At 38.7% G+C, this 19,975-nt stretch overlaps 1 protein-coding gene across 1 annotated transcript in view; it reads left to right on the top strand.

Moving 5' to 3' along the window:
- The window catches only part of SPATA13 (spermatogenesis associated 13), an 84,629-nt gene that overhangs the window by 17,185 nt on the left and 47,469 nt on the right, over positions 1 to 19,975 (top strand). Inside the window, exon 3 of the mRNA XM_070749787.1 lies at positions 14,991 to 15,347. Within this exon, the coding sequence (XP_070605888.1) occupies positions 14,991 to 15,347 (357 nt within the window). The remainder of the gene's footprint in view (positions 1 to 14,990; positions 15,348 to 19,975) is intronic.

Raw genomic sequence — 19,975 nt, 5'->3', positions numbered from 1 at the left:
CAGAGGGCTTCTTCCGATATGGAGATGCCGGGGAAAAAATTGCCAAAAATCAGTGAATCATAGAATCATAGAGTTGGTAGGGACCTCCAGGGCCATCGGGCCCAACCCCCTCTGCTCAATGCAGGATTAACTAAACCATCTCAGAAAGATGGCTGTCCAGTCTCTGTTTGAAGACCTCCAGTGAAGGCGAGCCCACCACCTCCTGTGGCAAACTGTTCCACTGGTTTATCATCTTTACTGTTAGAAAGTTTTTTCTGATATCTAATCTAAATCTACTCCCGTGCAGTTTCATTCCATTGTTTCTATTCTTTCCGTGTGCTAATGAGAACAATGCTGATCCCTCTGCTCTGTGACAGCCCTTCAGATATTTGTAGACAGCTACCAAGTCTCCTCTCAGTCTTCTCCTTTGCAGACTAAACATCCCTAGATCATTTAACCGTTCCCCATAGGACATGGTTTCCACATCACTCACCATCCTTGTACTTTGAACTTGCTCTAGTTTATCAATGTCCCAATGGGTTTATACTTTATATTTTATCCCAGCGACCGATTAGGTCCCACAGAGTTGGCCTTCTCCGGGTCCCGTCGACTAAACAATGTCGTCTGGCGGGACCCAGGGGAAGAGCCTTCTCTGTGGCGGCCCTGACCCTCTGGAACCAGCTCCCCCCGGAGATTAGAACTGCCCCCACCATCCTTGCCTTTCGTAAACTCCTTAAAACCCACCTCTGCCGTCAGGCATGGGGGAATTGAGACATCTCCCCCGGGCCTATACAATTTATGCATGGTGTGTTTGTGTGTATGTTTGCTTTAGTAATGGGGTTTTTAATGTTTTTTTAAATTATTAGATTTGTCATACATTGTTTTATTGTTGCTGTGAGCCGCCCCGAGTCTACAGAGAGGGGCGGCATACAAATGTAATAAATAAATAAGTAAGTAAGTAAGCAAGGAAGTAAGTAAGTAAGTAAGAAAGAAAGAAGAAAAGAAAGAAAGAAAGAAAGAAAGAAAGAAAGAAAGAAATTTTAGCTTATAGTTTTTAATTATTAGATTTGTACACATATTGTTTTTGTACTGTGTTCTGTGAGCCGCCCCGAGTTTTCGGAGAGGGGCGGCATACAAGTCTAATAAATAAAGGATGGTATGGTTTTCTGGACAACATTAGAATGAACACACTATACCGCCTACCAGACACCAGAAAGGTCTATGCACAAGTGCATTGGGAGGGTTGGTGGCAATGCAGGAAGAGTGCATGCATGGTGGAGGAAGAAAGGGTTTGGGGTACATGCACACATGCTAGTACACACACACACCTTTTGGCACATAAACCAAAAACGGTTCACCATCACTGTCTTCGACCAGTTCATTCTACAAGGTCATTGTTGTGGGAGAAATAGGAGGAACTATCAGGACTATTTGCAGCCTTGAGTTATTTATAAAGTAATAAAGGTGTGTGAAAAAAATCTAGTAAATGAATAAAACAACACCTATACATGTTGATTCCTTATAACAATTTATATGGTAAACCGGTATTACTGCTGCAGCATGCTGGCTTGTTTGTGGCTTGCCAAATGCTAAGGATGAGTGACAAAAGCAGTGTTTTGCCGCCTCCCTGTTTAGGGAACCATGCCAACTTATGACACATGTAGAAAAAGCAGATATTAGCCGCTATTGCACATGTACAAAAAATAAGGCTTTTGTTACTTGGGGTGAGCAGTGTGGTCGGGCAGTAGGAAAAGCAAGTAGGATGCTTGGCTGCATAGCTAGAGGTATAACAAGCAGGAAGAGGGAGATTGTGATCCCGCTATATAGAGCGCTGGTGAGACCCCATTTGGAATACTGTGTTCAGTTCTGGAGACCTCACCTACAAAAAGATATTGACAAAATTGAACGGGTCCAAAGACGGGCTACAAGAATGGTGGAGGGTCTTAAGCATAAAATGTATCAGGAAAGACTTCATGAACTCAATCTGTATAGTCTGGAGGACAGAAGGAAAAGGGGGGACATGATCGAAACATTTAAATATGTCAAAGGGTTAAATAAGGTCCAGGAGGGAAGTGTTTTTAATAGGAAAGTGAACACAAGAACAAGGGGACACAATCTGAAGTTAGTTGGGGGAAAGATCAAAAGCAACATGAGAAAATATTATTTTACTGAAAGAGTAGTAGATCCTTGGAACAAACCTCCAGCAGACGTGGTTGGTAAATCCACAGTAACTGAATTTAAACATGCCTGGGATAAACATAGATCTATCCTAAGATAAAATAGAGGAAATAGTATAAGGGCAGACTAGATGGACCATGAGGTCTTTTTCTGCCGTCAGCCTTCTAGGTTTCTATGTTACAGTGCTGTTTTCATGATTCTTCTCCCTCCCCCAGATGCTGATTTGATAAGCCGGGACTCATAATTAATAAATATAATGAAGTTTTAATTTGTAGGAAAATATAATCAAATGATGGTAGGCAAGATTCATCCAGGCGCTTCAATATAATTAGGTCTGAAATGAAGCCCGTGACCTTTATTATCTAAACAACTGAGCCAATGCATTAATCATTATCCATTAACAAGGATGCGGAAGTCAGCTTAGCTTCCCTCTCTGTCAGCTGTTGCAGAAGGACAGCCGTAGAGCTGAGTTCACGAGGTGTGCAATTGCATCATCTAGATTTCACACCATTTTAATGTAGATATTACATTCTATTCATACATGGACAGCAATGAAAAAAGGCAAAATGCTCAGAGTATCCCATGCACATATTTAATGGAACTTGGGGGTGAACCTCATCAAACTGACAATGGTACACTTCCAAGTAATCATGGATAAGATCAACATTTTCATTTAGGCTGTGATGATTTTGCAGTAGGATGGCTAACTAGGTGTTAAAGTCCATTGATGAGTTTAGAAAAAAGTTTAAAATGTTATCTATTAGTTCTCTTTTGGTTTGGAAACATACACGGCTCAGAAGAATAAAGGGAACACTTAAAGAACAGAATATAACTCCAAGTAAATCAAACTTCTGTGGAATCAAACTCTCCACTTAAAAGCAACACTGACAGTCAATTTCACATGCTGTTGACATGTAAAATAACGTAAAATGTAAAATAATGACATGTAAAATAATGCACTGTTGACATGTAAAATAATGCACTTGGGCAAAAAGAATCCTCAATCTGAGTACTGTATTGTATTGGCAGTTCTGTATTAGCAAAACCTTCAGAAGGATTTAGGGGTAGTGATTTCTGACAGTCTCAAAATGGGTAAACAGTGCAGTCAAGCTGTAGGGAAAGCAAGTAGAATGCTTGGCTGCATAGCTAGAGGTATAACAAGCAGGAAGAGGGAGATTGTGATCCCGCTATATAGAGCGCTGGTAAGACCACATTTGGAATACTGTGTTCAGTTCTACCAAAAGATATTGACAAAATTGAACGGGCCCAAAGATGGGCTACAAGAATGGTGGAAGGTCTTAAGCATAAAACGTATCAGGAAAGACTTGATGAACTCAATCTGTATAGTCTGGAGGACAGAAGGAAAAGGGGGGACATGATCGAAACATTTAAATATGTCAAAGGGTTAAATAAGGTTCAGGAGGGAAGTGTTTTTAATAGGAAAGTGAACACAAGAACAAGGGGACACAATCTGAAGTTAGTTGGGGGAAAGATCAAAAGCAACATGAGAAAATATTATTTTACCGAAAGAATAGTAGATCCTTGGAACTTCCAGCAGACGTGGTTGGTAAATCCACAGTAACTGAATTTAAACATGCCTGGGATAAACACATATCCATCCTAAGATAAAATACAAAAAATAGTATAAGGGCAGACTGGATGGATCATGAGGTCTTTTTCTGCCGCCGGTCTTCTATGTTTCTATCACTCAATTTTTTTTAAAAAAAATTGGTGGCTTTGAATGAGTCTTGTCTCTTGGTGACTATAATGTTTCATTTTAGAAATTCGAGAGGCAGCTCATGCTATTGATTAAAGTGCTGGCTTAGAAACTCAGAGTTGTAGTCCTGCCTTGGGCATGAAGCCAGTTAGATTTGGGGGGGGGGGGGGGAAATAGAAGAGTGTTAATATTTAGTTGCCTTATCTTGCCTTGAAATACACAGAATAGAATAGAATTCTTTATAGAATAAAATTCTTTATAGGCCAAGTGTGATTGGACACATAAGGAATTTGTCTTTGGTGCATATGCTCTCAGTGTACATAAAAGAAAATATAGATTTGTCAATGAGGTACAGCACTTAATGATTGTCATAGGGGTTAAATAAGCAATCACCAGTGATAACAAACCTTTTTTCCCTCGGGTGCCAAAATGGATTTGCCATTGTATTTTATTGTTTTTTATTACATGTTATAAGCTGCCTCAAGTCTTCGGAGAGGGGCGACATATAAATCCAACCAATCAATCAATAAGGAAACAATCCATATTAATAAAAAATCTTAAGTACACAATTAACAAGTTACAGTCATACAGTCATAAATGGGAGGAGATGGGTGATGGGAATGATGAGAAAAAACTAGTAGTAATAGTAGTGCTATTATGCACTAAAAATGCATAATCGAATAATAATAGTAGTTTGTGTTTATAGTATGGTGTTTTAATGTTGCAGATTGTAGCATGGAAGAAACCAGCTTAACTGTCTAGTATTCTATCTCTTCCTGATATGTTTCAATGAACCATTTCTGAAAACAAACCACAATAGCATGTCTGGTCCTGAGAGTGGTGTGCATAAGCCAGAACATGGCTACCATAGAATGCTTGTCTTGAGACAGAGGTTCCTAGAGGTTTGGGACTGCTTGTTCCCATAATTCCCAGCCACTAGGCTTTAGAGCAGTAGTTCTCAACTTTACTAATGCTGCAGCCCCTTAATACAGTTCCTTGTGTTGTGGTGACCCCCAACCATAAGTCTAGCACCAATTCTCCTAATAGAGGATGAAGAATTGCAGTCCATTCTATAGCACTGCTCATAAACTGTACTTGGAGAGTGTATTTCTCTGTGGGGCCTCTCTAGGAATCTCCTGGGAGGAAATAGGGCTGGAAAAGGCTGGGAGAAGCCACCGTGGGGCCTCTCTAGGAATTTCCTGGGAGGAGACAGGGCCGGAAAAGGCGGGGAGAAGCCACCGTGGGGCCTCTCTAGGAATCTCCTGGGAGGAAACAGGGCCTTCACCCTCCCTCTGGTTTTCCCAATCATACGTATTATTTGTTTTTACATTGATTCCTATGGGAAAAATTGCTTCTTCTTACAAAGCTTTCTACTTAAGAACCTGGTCATGGAATGAATTAAGTTCGTAAGTAGAGGTACCACTGTAGTTGGTATTAATGTTTAACATCTTTAATTTGTTAACAAATGTTAAAAAATAAAATAAAATCTATATGAATATACAGCTATTTCCCATAGATTTTAAAATAAGGGATCATATTCCCAAATATATTTTTTCAGATTTTACAATTTAGATAAATATAGCTTGGGATGAATTAGTAAATGAAGATTTACATGGCTCAAATGAACTCATTTGCCAGTTGTCCCAGAAGTTATTTGTTGGGAACAGATAACAAATCCTTGTTCTTGTTGCAAATATTTCAAGCCATCTGGAATATGGGAGGCAAGGCCATTGCTGCATCACAGATTACAATTTTTTCTATGAATTCTTTGTTTCCATCGAGTGAAATTGAAACATTAAAGGCATTAATTTGGCCATTCCTTCCCAGTCTCAGGAGACTAGAGAATTAATCAGAGAAAAAAAGGGGGGAGGGAATATATTTGGATTTTTAATGATAGCAGTGTTCTTCTCCAATTTGAATGCTAAGAACTTTGAATTCCTTGGCACAATCATCACCAAAGAAAAAGGAATGAAATGTGCAGAGGAATGAAACAAGAAGGGGAACTATGAAAGAGCTAACTTGAATGGTGGAACCCATTGAAATGACAGATGATGCAGAAGAACCAAGAAGCCAAATGTAGGCTATTCATTACTCCGAGTGTTACTTGGAAACAGGCTAACAAACATAGAATATACGGTAAGCTGTGAAAAATAATGATGGATTTTCTCATAGTTGCAAGAGTATTTTTTAAAAACATTAACTTCAAAGATTATGGTAACATATAAGATCTGAAGTAGATTAGGTTAGATTTATTAGATTTGTATGCCGCCTCTCTCTGGAGACTCAGAGCGGCTCACAACAGCAAAACACAGTACAAATCCAATGATTAAAATAAAGTATCTAGCCATAGTCACCTGTAGAAGATATGGGTTATTTCCTGGAAGAGAACTTTGAAATGCTTTTAATTTGGCTCGAGTTTGAGCGTCTCTAGTAAAGCCAGCAGAAAATAAAAAAGGATTACATTTTGACACCTTGGAAACTACTTTCTGAATTTGAAGCTCAAAGAACTGGGTTTCAAAAACTTGCCAACATAAAGACACTGTTTAATAAGTTTGCATTAAAATTTGTCATAAGGTTGTTGATTTGTGAAAGGTACTGATGGTTTGATCTGTTGACTTACAGGAAACAGAAACATCTTTTACTTTTTTTAAAAATACAAAACCATTTTTATTAAATGCAGTTGAGCTGCATGTAAATATCAAAATATGTTGATGTATCTACAAATCCGTGTTGCCTTAATCAGCTATTAATTCTGTATTTAAAGCTAGTTGTTTAATTATAACCACTTGTTTAGATTATATACTGCTCAAAAATAAATAAAAGAATCACTCAAATAATACATCCTAGATCTGAATGAATGAAATATTCTCATTGAATATCTCATTTGCACAACTATTCCATTTGCACAACAGCATGTGAAATTGACTGTCAATCAGTGTTGCTTCCTAAGTGGACAGTTTGATTTCACAGATTTACTTGAAGTTATGTTCTGTTTTTTAAGTGTTCCCTTTATTTTTTTGAGCAGTGTAGATTGGAAGTGATATCTTAATTTTGCAACTATCTGTGTTCAGGAGCTACAGATAAATTGGTGTAGGTAAGATACATAGGTAATTTTATCCTTCTATTTTGGGGTGTGAAAAAAAATCTTAACTATTGGAAAATTGATCAGTTGCCACTTTATATGATCCCAGGGTGTAATTTATTTTATTATTAATTACATTTTAATGTCACTCATCTCTCTTATAAGGCGACTTAGTTTTTGATGACTTACAGATGATTAAAAAGACAAATTAAAAAATAATTAAAATTTATTTATTGGATTTATATGCCGCCCGTCTCTTTAATTTGCATTTTTAATAAGGCAAATTAAAAATGTAAATTGTAAAAATTGTAATTTGCATGTAAATGCAAATTAAACAATTTTTTTAAAGGTAAAACTATTAAAAACAACAGGACTAAGAGACAGGCAGCAGAAGGAAGAGGTCTTCTTATCCCATCAACCACCTCCAGCAATGAGTGACCTCCTCAGGGTTCCAAACTAGCCAGCCAAGTCAAGTTTTAATACCCTTCTGGAAGGCCTAAAGACGCGGCCCCAATTTTGAGGGCACCAGGCACAGGTTCTACGGAATGAGGTTTTTCCACAAACCAGAGGGGGCTTGGTCTTGAGTATGGCCTGTAACCCACGAATGGGTTTTCGTTTGTTTGTGCGGCCCGGTTGCTGGCATGCCGCAGGTCCTCAGACTGAGAGTTGAGGACAGTAATGGGTTCCAGGTTTATGTTTATCTACGAGACCGCCTTCTGCCGCACGGTCTCCTCCGGGTCCCGTCAGCTAAACAATGTCGTTTGGCGGGACCCAGAGAAAGAGCCTTCTCTGTGGCGGCTCCGACCCACTGGAATCAGCTCCCCCCAGATATTAGAACTGCCCCCACCCTCCTTGCCTTTCGTAAACTCCTTAAAACCCACCTCTGTCGTCAGGCGTGGGGGAACTGAAACATCTCCCCCTGCCTATGTAGTTCTTTGTGTATGATATTACTGTATGCATGTTTTTTTTGTTTTATATATATCTATATATATTGGGGTTTCTAGGTTTTTAGACTTTTTAAATGCATTATTGTTATTTTAGATTCTATTAGATTTGTCATTATATATTGTTTTTATCATTGCTGTAAGCCGCCTCGAGTCTACGGAGAGGGGCGGCATACAAATCTAATTAATAATAATAATAATAATAATAATAATAATAATAATAATAATAATAATAATAATGTTATCTGGTGCGCCATCCTAGTAGGAAAATCCAGGAAGTGCACTCACATGCACCCCCACATGAGAGTTGGCTTCTGCACATGTTCAGAAAGCAAAGTCTTGTGTGAGGACACTCGCATGAGCGAGATTTTGGCAATTTTCATCGAGTTTTGCTTTTGCGCATGCGCGGGAGCCAAATCTCATGCCAATGGGTGCGTGCCCCTGCGATGACCTCAGAGCCACATTGGTAGCATCAAAGATGAGCAGCTCTTCACTGATTGGGGACCCCTGACCTAAAGAATGGGAATAATTTGGGAAGCAGAATTGCTTCATCAGTCTGAAAGTTCATAGCAAAGATAAGAAAAGTTGAGACAGTTGGTATCTCTATTACCTGATAATGCACTATATGTTATGGTCTATGTCAGGGGTAGGCAAAGTTGGCTCTTCTGTGACTTGTGGACTTCAACTCCCAGAATTCCTGACCTCTTCTATGACTTGTGGACTTCAACTCCCAGAATTCCTGAGCCAATCATGCTAGCTCAGGAATTCTGGGAGTTGAAGTCCACATTTCATAGAAGAGCCAACTTTGCCTACCCCTGGTCTATGTGAACATGTACTTTTTATACAATAGATGCTCCAAATATGTAGTCCTTTACAGGTTGCTATACTGAAGTCCTTACAGAAGGACTTCCGTATAGCAACCAAGCTAGGTTTTAACAGCTAAGGTTTCCAACCATTGTGGAGATTCTGAGAACTGTATTTCCAACATAGTTGGAAGGTAGAAATGACACATAAGCAGAAATATTGTTCAGTATGGATTGAATATGGGTTTGGTCTGAAATGGTATACAGTTTCCTGCCTCAACTGAGGTTGGACTAGAAGATCTCTAAGTTCCCTTCCAGCTCTGATGTTCTGTTATTCTGAACAGAATATGCAGTGGTACCTCTACTTAAGAACATAACTCGTTCCATGACCAGGTTCTTAAGTAGAAATGTTCTTAAGTAGAAGCAATTTTTCCATAGGAATCAATGTAAAAGCAAATAATGTGTGCAAACCCATTAGGAAAGAAATAAAAGCTCGGAATTTGGGTGGGAGGAGGAAGAATAAGAGGAGGAGGAGGACAGTAGCTCTCGAAGGAAGAAGGTGAGGTGAGGGGAATCAAAAAAATCCAAAACTTTAAGGCTTAAAAAAACAAAAAGAGGAACTCTGAAGCAGCGAGGAGGAGCACGCGCCTCCCATACACCCAGCGCGAGGCTGCCTCCCATACAGTGCGCCAGAGAGAGAAACCCAGGAGGAATGTCAGGAAACTGGCCGGGCCTTCATGCCGCTGTCAAATTTCCTGGGAATTTTTTCCGGGCTCGGGTTCTTAAGTAGAAAATGGTTCTTAAGCAGAGGCAAAAAAATCTTGAACACCCGGTTCTTATCTAGGAAAGGTCTTAAGTAGAGGCGTTCATAAGTATAGAGGTATCACTGTAGTAGGTTTTAGATCTAACTCTTTTTGGAATGATGATAATGCACTGTTAGTAATTTAAATGAGATAAAATATTTAAAGCAACTTAATACACAGACTTCATTGGGGCTTCTGCCTAGAGAATGCAGAACAAGCTGTACCTTTATTGTAATTTGGGCAGAGTATAGCTTCTTGTAATCTTTCCAATTGTTTGCCAAGTTTTATTGCTTACAGTAGGGCAATAATGTATTAGCACATTAAAGAGGACATATCACGTGTCCTTCCCTAGTTTAAAGGTCATGGAAATGACCATATTAATCAGTGCATTGTGTTAAGAGCTGGGCTCTTTTCTACTCCGTTCATTTTACAATGAAGTGAAAATTACAGAAGGATGACTTTAACCAACATTTTAATGTCTCACTGTGTATGTGGGTCTCCAGTGCCTCTGTCCAAAATTAAGGTACGCTCTTGGGAAAGGTTTTTTTTTTCCTGATTTGCTTGGCCTTGTCTGGCATATAATTTCAAGGATGTTGCAGTGTTTTTATTCAAATAACTATTGGCATTTGAAAGAAAAAGTTTCTGCATGTTAATGTGTTGTTTTGTAAATATGAATTCCTGCCAGCTGTTGGGAGGGTAGGGATAGACCATTGAAGAGTTATGTTTAAGTTGTTAATACTGTACTACCTAACAAGGATATATAATAAAGGGAGGGGTTAATCATTTGAACACAGGAAAGTTGATGTCATGGCTGCAGTCTTATGTAGATACGGTATACATGTATTCAAGAGTAAATCAAGAGTAAATGAGAAAATATTATTTTACTGACAGAATAGTAAATCCTTGGAACAAACTTCCAGCAGACGTGGTTGGTAAATCCACAGTAACTGAATTTAAACATGCCTGGGATAAACATATATCCATCCTAAGATAAAAATACAGGAAATAGTATAAGGGCAGACTAGATGGATCATGAGGTCTTTTTCTGCCGTCAGTCTTCTATGTTTCTAATCTGAATAAAGAAGGATGCATGTTCAATTAAATATTCATCAGGTGGCTTACACAGGTCTATTGCTAATGTTTGCCTGAGGCAAGGCTTATGCAGACAGTTGTTTCTTAATAAGCTAGTTAGGATAGGTCAGAGGGCAGGCTGTATAAGTATTTGGAGGTAAGTAAGTACATCTTTCCCTAGTTATGGTGATAAAAATTACAACCTTTGCGACACTTTGCTTATCTTTATCGATAACAGTTTCGTATCTTTAAGACATGAAAATATGTATTAATAATAAAATAAATATTAAAATAATATATTTCCATATGATTTGAAATTATTCTGGAAAAAAGCCAAGATATATTAATGAGTTGTTCTAACTGGATGTTATTTTTAGTAATAGGTTGCGTCATGTCTTAAAATGCAGTGTTTTCTAATTGCAACATTTATCATCTGCTGCAGTCTGAGCCAGAGGTGGGTTGCTCCCAGTTCAGCCCAGTTCTAAGAATCGATAGTGCTGGCGGTGGGAGGCTCCGCCCACCCACCCAGAATGCTTCTGTGCATGCGCAGAAGTGTCACGCATGCGCGCAAATGCACTCACGAACCGGTGGTAAAGAGTTTTGGAACCCACTACTGGTCTGAGCCCTTTGAAATGACTGAAACAGCAATTTCCAGGCATGCTAGCTAGTGAATTATGGGAGTTGTAGCCCCCTAATACCTGGAAGGTATCAGATTGGAAGATATAGTTTGAAAATAGGGTTCCTATTTTCTTAGTCCAAATGTGGCTCAAATATTTTTTCTTTCAGTTAGTTATAAGCAAGACTCAGATCAATGGATCACTTGACAGCATGATAGTTTCTTGTTCTCATATAAGAACATAAGAAGAGCCATGCTGAATCGGGCCAAAGCCCATCGAGTCCAGCATTCTGTGTCACACAGTGGCCCAATTGTACATGGGGATCTTGAGCAGAAAGAGAAGAAAAGACCCTCCCTTTCCCTTGACCCCCAACAAATGGTACCCAAGGGAATCCTGCCTGCCTCAACCAACATAGAGGCGGCACATGGACATCTGTTTCATTAACTTGGCATCCATGAATCTGTCTAATCCTGCCTTGAAGCTTTCCGGGCTGACAGCTGTCACGAACTCTTTTGGAAGTGAATTCCATAAACCAACAACCCTCTGGGTGATCTTCATTGTGATAACAACTTGTTGCCTATTTCAAGTAAGGGGCAATTATAATTATGCAAGTAGTCACTTTGGCCCATCCAAGCCCTTGGAGAGGGCTGGCATACAAATCTAATAAATTATTATTATTATTATTATTATTATTATTATTATTATTATTATTATTATTTATTATTTGGCCTTTGGAAAGTGTCACCAAGCTATTGAAGAGACTCTTCTATAGCTTTGCTTCAAACCAACTTTCTCTAGCCAGATGTATCTAGGCCAGTGATGACAAACCTATGGCACAGGTGCCACAGGTAGCACACGGAGCTATATTTGCTGGCACACGAGCCATTACCCTAGCTCAGCTCTAATGTGCACGTGCTTGCCAGCCAGCTGATTTTCGGCTTGTACAGAGGCTCTGGGAGGGCAGTTTTGGCTTCCGGAGAGTCTCCAGGGGGATGGGGGCGGGCATTTTTGCCTCTGGAGCCTTGGAAGGGCGAAAAACAGGCCTAATGGGCCCATCAGAGTTTGGGAAATGGGCTGTTTCAGGCCTCCAGAGGGCCTCCGGAGGGGCATTTTTGCCATCGCCAAGGTGTGTGGGCACTCCGGCCTGTATAATAGCACACTCACATGTACTTTTGGCACCCGAGGAAAAAAAGGTTTGGCATCACTAATCTAGGCTATATTAGTTCCCTTGGCTGTCCCAGCTGGCATGGGCCTAGGCCACCTGGAAAATTGTGAGAATAGAAATTCGACATATCTGGAGGTTAATCGGTTAAGGAAGAGTGCTGTAGATTTTCTTCAAAGGAAGGCATGTTCTTTTAAGTATAGATATTGTTAGGATCTTTTTGAGCTAATTGTTTCTGTTCATTCCCATCAGATAAGCTTGCAAAATCATCTGCCGATATAAAGACAGTATCTAGTTTCATAAATTGCACTGTGTGTATGTGGCGGGGGTGGATAGCGATGATCTGCTCATTTTCCATTAAGTGTATTATGTAAATCCAAGACTTATACTTCATCAGCCATGACTTTATGACTTGCTCAGCCAACATGGATAAAAGAAAACGTGTTATCTTGCTGAATAAACCCAATAACTTCTGCAAACTAATTGGAAAAATAGCGAGGAAAATGAATTTGGCAATATGCATGTGTCTTCCCTTAATTTAATCTTTGTGTTTAATGGAACTCACAAGCTAGTAAGAAGGTTGCAGAGTGAAGCATATGGTTCACTTTTCATAATAGTAGTGCAAAAGGAAAATGCGATAACAAGTCATTAATGTATCTTGGCTTTTTTCCAGAATAATTTCAAATCATTAGAACCATATATTTCATGTCATACAATGACCCATAGCTTCCCTATTATTCAATATTAAAGTCTATCAGTTAAGAGCAAACAGTAGGTTGGAGGCACTGTATTGCGTTGTATATTATATTATATTATATTATATTATATTAATTTTATTATATTATATTATATTTATTATATTATATTATATTAATTTATATTATATATATTGTATGAGTCGGGGTGGTGCAGCAGGTAGATTGCTGTACTGCAGGCCACTGAAGCTGACTGTAGATCTGTAGGTCAGTGGTTCAAATCTCATCACCGGCTCAAGGTTGACTCAGCCTTCCATCCTTCCGAGGTGGGTAAAATGAGGACCCAGATTGTGGGGGCAATATGCTGGCTCTGTTAAAAAGTGCTATTGCTAACATGTTGTAAGCTGCCCCGAGTCTAAGGAGAAGGGCGGCATAAAAATTGAATAAGTAAGTAAGTAAATAAAATAACAAGACCTGTTATAATGTTATTGCACAAATAGCTAAAATACATAGTTTACCTAAGTACATTTTAACACAATGGAAATACATAAGGCATGTTTTAATACACACACCATTATTTCTTTTTCAAGATTTCTCTTGAGAACAACTTTGAGTGCCACAGTTATAATTTCAAAGTCAATCTGGTTTTTGTAGGTTATAATAGTAACACACAGGAAATCACACATCTGAAAACCCTACTTTATGCCTTGGTCCCATGCTGCTAGAAACTATAAATCTCAGAATAGAATAGAATAGAATAGAATAGAATAGAATAGAATAGGCCGTGTGATTGAATACACAAGCAATTAGTCTTGGTGCACATGCTCTTAGTGTACATAAAAGAAAGTTCATCAAGCATCATAAGGTACAATACTTAATGATAGTCCGGGTACATATAAGCAATCAAATCATATTAGGAACCAGTCAATATAAATTTTAAAGATACAAGCAACAAAGTTACCGTCATATAGTCATTTGTGGGAGGAGATGGGTGATGGGAATGATGAAAAAATTAATAGAAGTGCAGATTTAGTAAAAAGTTTGACAGTGTTGAGGGAATTATTTGTTTAGCAGAGTGATGGCGTTCAGGGGAAAAACTATTCTTGTGACTAGTTGTTCTGGTGTTTAGTGCTTTTTAAAATCCAAAGTATATATTTTGGTAAAATTTCCTGACCAAAAAAATGTCTGAATTTGCCATTGGCTTTTCTTTAATTCATATTTTACCACAGACTATCACATTTTCTATGAAGCATGGTTGATTGTATATGTATAATCTCATTAAATGGCTTATTTTACTCTTGTTGCCAAGGGGAGGGATTATTGCTTTTTAATTGAATTTTTTATATTGGGTTTTTATCCTTGTAAGCCACCTGGAGTCACTGAGAGTAAATTGGGAGGCCGTATAAATGTTGTTAAATTAAATAAGTGCACGAATCCCAGTGACCGATTAGGTCCCATGGAGTTGGCCTTCTCCGGGTCCCGTCGACTAAACAATGTCGTCTGGCGGGTCCCAGGGGAAGAGCCTTCTCTGTGGTGGCCCCGACCCTCTGGAACCAGCTCCCCCCTGAGATTAGAATTGCCCCCACCCTCCTTGCCTTTCGTAAACTCCTTAAAACCCACCTCTGCTGTCAGGCATGGGGAAACTGAAATAACTTCCCCAGGCCTATATTGTTTATATTGTGTTGCGTGCATGTTTTTAAATTATGGGTTTTTAGTTTAAATTATTAGGTTTGTATTACATATTGTTTTGCTACTATTGTTGTGAGTCGCCCCGGGTCTACGTAGAGGGGCGGCATACAAATTTAATAAATAATAATAATAATAATAATAATAATAATAATAATAATAATAGTGCATAGACCCTGTTTAGAGCAGCCTAAATCCTTATGTGATTTTAAAACATTTTTGGTTTATTTGACTTGTTCACCTTTGAAAAAAGGTTGTTACTGATGATCAGTGGAAGAAGCTTCCCTTTCAAGATGAAGAAAGAGCAGATGCTCAAAAAGTCCCGACCAGAAGATGGGGTTCTGGAAAAAGATCGCGGCCTCGGCCCCTCTCAGATTACGGCCAGTTGGCAATTAGAAGTTCTTCCATTCCCGAAGATTCTGTCGCTGTGGATTCCCAGGAAATGGACTCTCTGGAGAATGACAGTGAGACCAAGCCTCCCCCTGTTAAATCAGGCACTTGTGCAGTAGCCAATCCAAAAGCCCACAGAAGACGACCCATCTCTGTCATTGGTGCAATCAGTTTCTATGAAAATACTCAAACGGAAGAAATAACTGCTCTCCTTGCACAAGTAAGAAATCAAATTCACTCACTGAAAAAACTCAATCCAAAGATCCTCCTCCTTCTTCCCTATAACCTTCAAATTAGAACATAGTGGACACTCCTATTCCTTCTTTCTGCTTCTTCCAAATCATCACCGCATATTTATTCTTCTAAAAGCATGATATCACTTTTACGTAGATAATTTTTGCTCTATAATTGCACACTATACAGTGATACCTCGTCTTACAAACGCCTCGTCATACAAACTTTTTGAGATACAAACCCGGGATTTAAGATTTTTTTGGCTCTTCTTACAAACTATTTTCACCTTGCAAACCCACCGCCGCCGCTGAGATTCCCCGCCTCCGGACTTCCATTACAAGCGAAGCACCCGTTTTTGTGCTGCTGGGATTCCCCTGAGGCTCCCCTCGCTGGGAAACCCCACCTCTCGACTTCCATGTTTTTGTGATGCTGCAGGGGAATCCCAGTAACGGGAATCCCAGCAGTGCAAAAACGGGTGCTTTGCTGGCAACGGAAGTCCGGAGGTGGGGTTTCCCAGCGAGGGGAGCCTCAGTGAAATCGCAGCATCGCAAAAACACACAGGTCCGGAAGTGGGGTTCCGAGGACTTCGGTGTTTTTGCAATGCTGCGATTTCACTGATTCTCCCTTTGCTGGAAAACCCCACCTCCGGACTTCCGTTGCCAGCAAAGCGCTCGTTTTTGTGATACTGGGATTCCCTTGCAGCATCGCAAAAACACAAAAGTCCGGAGGTGGGGTTTCCTATGGAGGGGAACCCCAGTAGCGCAAAAATGGGCTCTTCGGCTGGCAAAAGGGGTGAATTTTGGGCTTGCACGCATTAATCACTTTTCCATTGATTCCTATGGGAAACATTGTTTCGTCTTACAAACTTTTCACCTTAAAAACCTCATCCCGGAACCAATTAAGTTTGTAAGACGAGGTATCACTGTACTATGCTAACCTTTCACACACACCCTGAATGTTGATGCTTCTATTTGAGGTTTGAAAATATTTCTCTTTTACTGTCCATCTCTTTGTCCTGTAATAAAACAGTACTCATTATATTGCATTATAAGAAAAGCAACATATTTCAGAGTATGGAGACATTTATGAATAATAATTCGGATGTTTATTTAAACAATTTCGTGCAGAGATGCTCCATGATTCATGATGATTCATGAACCTGGCCTAGGTGGTTAGAATATGATTTATCTTCATTGTTACAAAAGTCTAAAAGCATAATAAATCTTTGTTATTATTTCAATGGTAACTTTTAATGTATAATTATTGAAAATCAAAGATCCTGTTATCATGTGCGTAATATAATCATCTAATGGAATATATATTCTTCTTGGTATTAAGCAAGAATTGTTTTATGAACCTATCTGTGTCTACTCTTTTATGTTTTTATTATCCAATCTTTTATTTCAAAAGAAAAACCAAAGCAGGCCACCATCATTTTCATAAAATCCCTTTGAGAAAATCATAGTCTGATAGGTCATTGCCCTAGGTTCTAGGTTTGGTTTGTTGGAGTTCAATCATCTAAAGTGATTACAATAGTATATATAATACATAACATAAAAATTTGAAGGGGCTATTGTTTTTTTTTAAAAAAACAAACAAACTGAAGATATAAATCAAGTTAGAATATTGGAAGTTATACTTTATCGTATTACAATTCCAAGAAGGGTTTTACTTAACTGTATTGATTTTGGCCAGACTTGCATGGCATGATATAAATAATAGTTTGTTTGCAAATGTTCTCAAGAACTTACAACCTCACATTGCATAACTATAAGATACCCATCTGCAGTTTGTTTATAGGTTGTGCTATCTCAATGACATATATGGAGAAAAAAAGAAATACAGTAACACTCGTAATTCTTTTAGGTTGATTAAACCATCACAGGTGGGTGTTTTGCATCTGTGCTACTCACAAGAAAGCTAGGCTTGTTTACAAATGTAGTTGGCTATAGCAGGGGTCCCCAATCTTGGAAACCTGTGGACTTCAACTCCCAGAATTCCTCAACCAGCACGTGCTGACTGAGGAATTCTGGGAGTTGAAGTCCACATGTCGTAAAGTTGCCAAGGTTGGTGGACCCCTGGGCTATAGGAATTGTTCAAACATGGCCTTTGACTCAGTTATATGAAACACCAGTTATAAAGAAATGCATTTGAAAAATATTGACTTAATTCTTATTTTCAACCTACAGTTCTTTTTAAAAAAGTATATGCTTATATTTTAATAGCCCACCCTTAGTGGTGGGCAGCCACTTACCTTGCTACCCAGGTGGTCCCCGGTGGCCGGCACAGGTACGCACGCTCCCAACACATGTCTGCCCACCCTTAAAGGTTGCTTGTGTTATGGCAAGATGTAACCAAAACAGAATTTTGTAGATGTAAGCAAAAAAGAAGCAAATATTTTTTCTTAACAGGATAGATTCATTTTATTCACTCAGAATTCAAATTATGAATGGATGCATACAATTATTTGTGATACAAAGTCTGTAAACATGTAGGCTTTGAGGTGTGTGAGTGATGTATGTGGATTCGAATGATGGAGTTCATGTAAATAACATTATATTTTACAATAAGTCACTGAACTCAGTAGATTTTGAATAGGTCTAGCTGTATTCATAGGTTTCTGGTACAGATATCTTGTTTAGAAATTTTCTTTGTTTTTACCTTTGAATAAATGCAAAGACAGGTTTTTTTATTTCACAGATAAATATGGAAGTTTTGCACGAAAAAACCAAAACAAGACCCCACAATAAATCCCCAAACCTTGAATTATTTACTTTAATATTAATTTCCTTTAAAGGCAACATTTTGTGTTAATAATGTAACAGTCACTATTTATCCATTTATTGGAAAAAAGTTAGGCTATTGGTATATTTAAACTTCCCCTCGTGGAAAAATCACAAGTACTGTTTCAATATATTGTTACTTTTCAACAAGATGGGCAATTTTCTATGCATGTATAATTCGTCCTCCTTCCTCCCACATGCTCTGATCTCCCAGACAGTCTTCTACAGTAAATGTTTGCTGTTCTGATGCATATTTGCTGGGTGTAAGCTTGAAGTAAATACCATCTTGCTACCAGCATTAATAAAAAGTTGAAATGCTTGCAAACAAATGTGTGGAAAACATTGTAAACTCCTTGTGCTTGTATTGAACCCACAAGGAAAATGGGACGTAGATGGTTTTATAAGTGAACCATCTAATTTAACTGGAAGAGATGAAGCACTGTAAAGATGATGGATCAAAAGAGATTTTGAAGGGTTTTCTTTTATCAAGATCATATTATTTTTAAGAAAAAGAGACAAAATAAATTGTACGCAAAAAATGAGCGAAAATGCAGAAAAATGCAAGGATATTTAAATTGTATATGTTTATATACAACTTAATTTATGTATTTATCCTTATGTTGTAAACCACCCTGAGTCTCTGGAGAAGGGAGGCCTAGAAATAGAAATAATAAATAAATGAATAAATAAATAAATATCTGTTTCTTAGTCAGCTTTTTAAAAATCAATCTTTAGCGTGTAAGTTAGTAGAATGCCAGAAAGTAAAATCCCATATTAATACCACTTTCATTTGTTTAAGTTTAAGTTTAATCAGATTTGTATGCCGCCCCTCTCCGCAGACTCGGGGCGGCTCTTTGCTTGACAATTTAATTTAGAAGATGGAAGCATTTCAATTGCAATGAATATTAAGCCTTTCCCGACAAAAGAGCTGTTTGAAAAAGCTGTGAAAACCTGACAAAGAGGTTGTTGGAGCTTGAGAATTGAAATGTGAAAAGTTCTCACTTCCTCTTTATTAAGAGAAAATTAATTGAAAAGAACGAATAAGGAAAACCAAAACGAGATACAGTGATACCTCGTTTTACGAACCCCTTGTCATACGAACTTTTCAAGATATGAACCTGGGGTTTAAGATTTTTTGGCCTCTTCTTCCAAACTATTTTCATCTTATGAACCCACCAACACCACTGGGATGCCCCGCCTCTGGACTTCCGTTGCCAGGCGAAGGCTCCCCTCGTTGGGAAACCCCACCTCCGGACCTTCTGTTGCCAGTGAAGCACCCGTTTTTGCACTGCTGGGATTCCCCTGAGGCTCCCCTCCATGGGAAACCCCACCTCCGGACTTCTGAACTTTTGCGATGCTGCAGGGGAATCCCAGCATCACAAAAACGGGCACTTCGCTAGCAACGGAAGTCCAGAGGTGGGGTTTCCCATGGAGGGGAGTCTCAGGGGAATCCCAGCAGCACAAAAACTGGCGAATTTTGGGCTTGCACGCATTAATCGCTTTTCCATTGATTCCTGTGGAAAACATTGTTTCGTCTTACGAACTTTCCACCTTATGAACCTCATCCTGGAACCAATTAAGTTCGTAAGACAAGGTATCACTATTTTATTTTTTATAAGGGAAGAATAAACTTGTTAGACATCTGCATGAAGCACGTAAGTTAAAAATTGCTTTAAAAATGTTTACTGTGTTGGAACTAGGACAACCAGAAAAAGGTACTTAATGAAAATCAAATGCTGAATAATGATATTGCCCAAATCATAAACCTGGTCCTTCCTATGTATTGAGGATTTTTTTAAAAAGGTGACCCATGATCAAAGCATCAGTGATG

Source organism: Erythrolamprus reginae, chromosome 4 (assembly GCF_031021105.1).
Source record: "Erythrolamprus reginae isolate rEryReg1 chromosome 4, rEryReg1.hap1, whole genome shotgun sequence".
Taxonomy (NCBI): Eukaryota; Metazoa; Chordata; class Lepidosauria; order Squamata; family Dipsadidae; genus Erythrolamprus; species Erythrolamprus reginae.
Note: the sequence above shows the minus strand (reverse complement) of the source record. Positions and strands in the feature narration are given on the sequence as shown.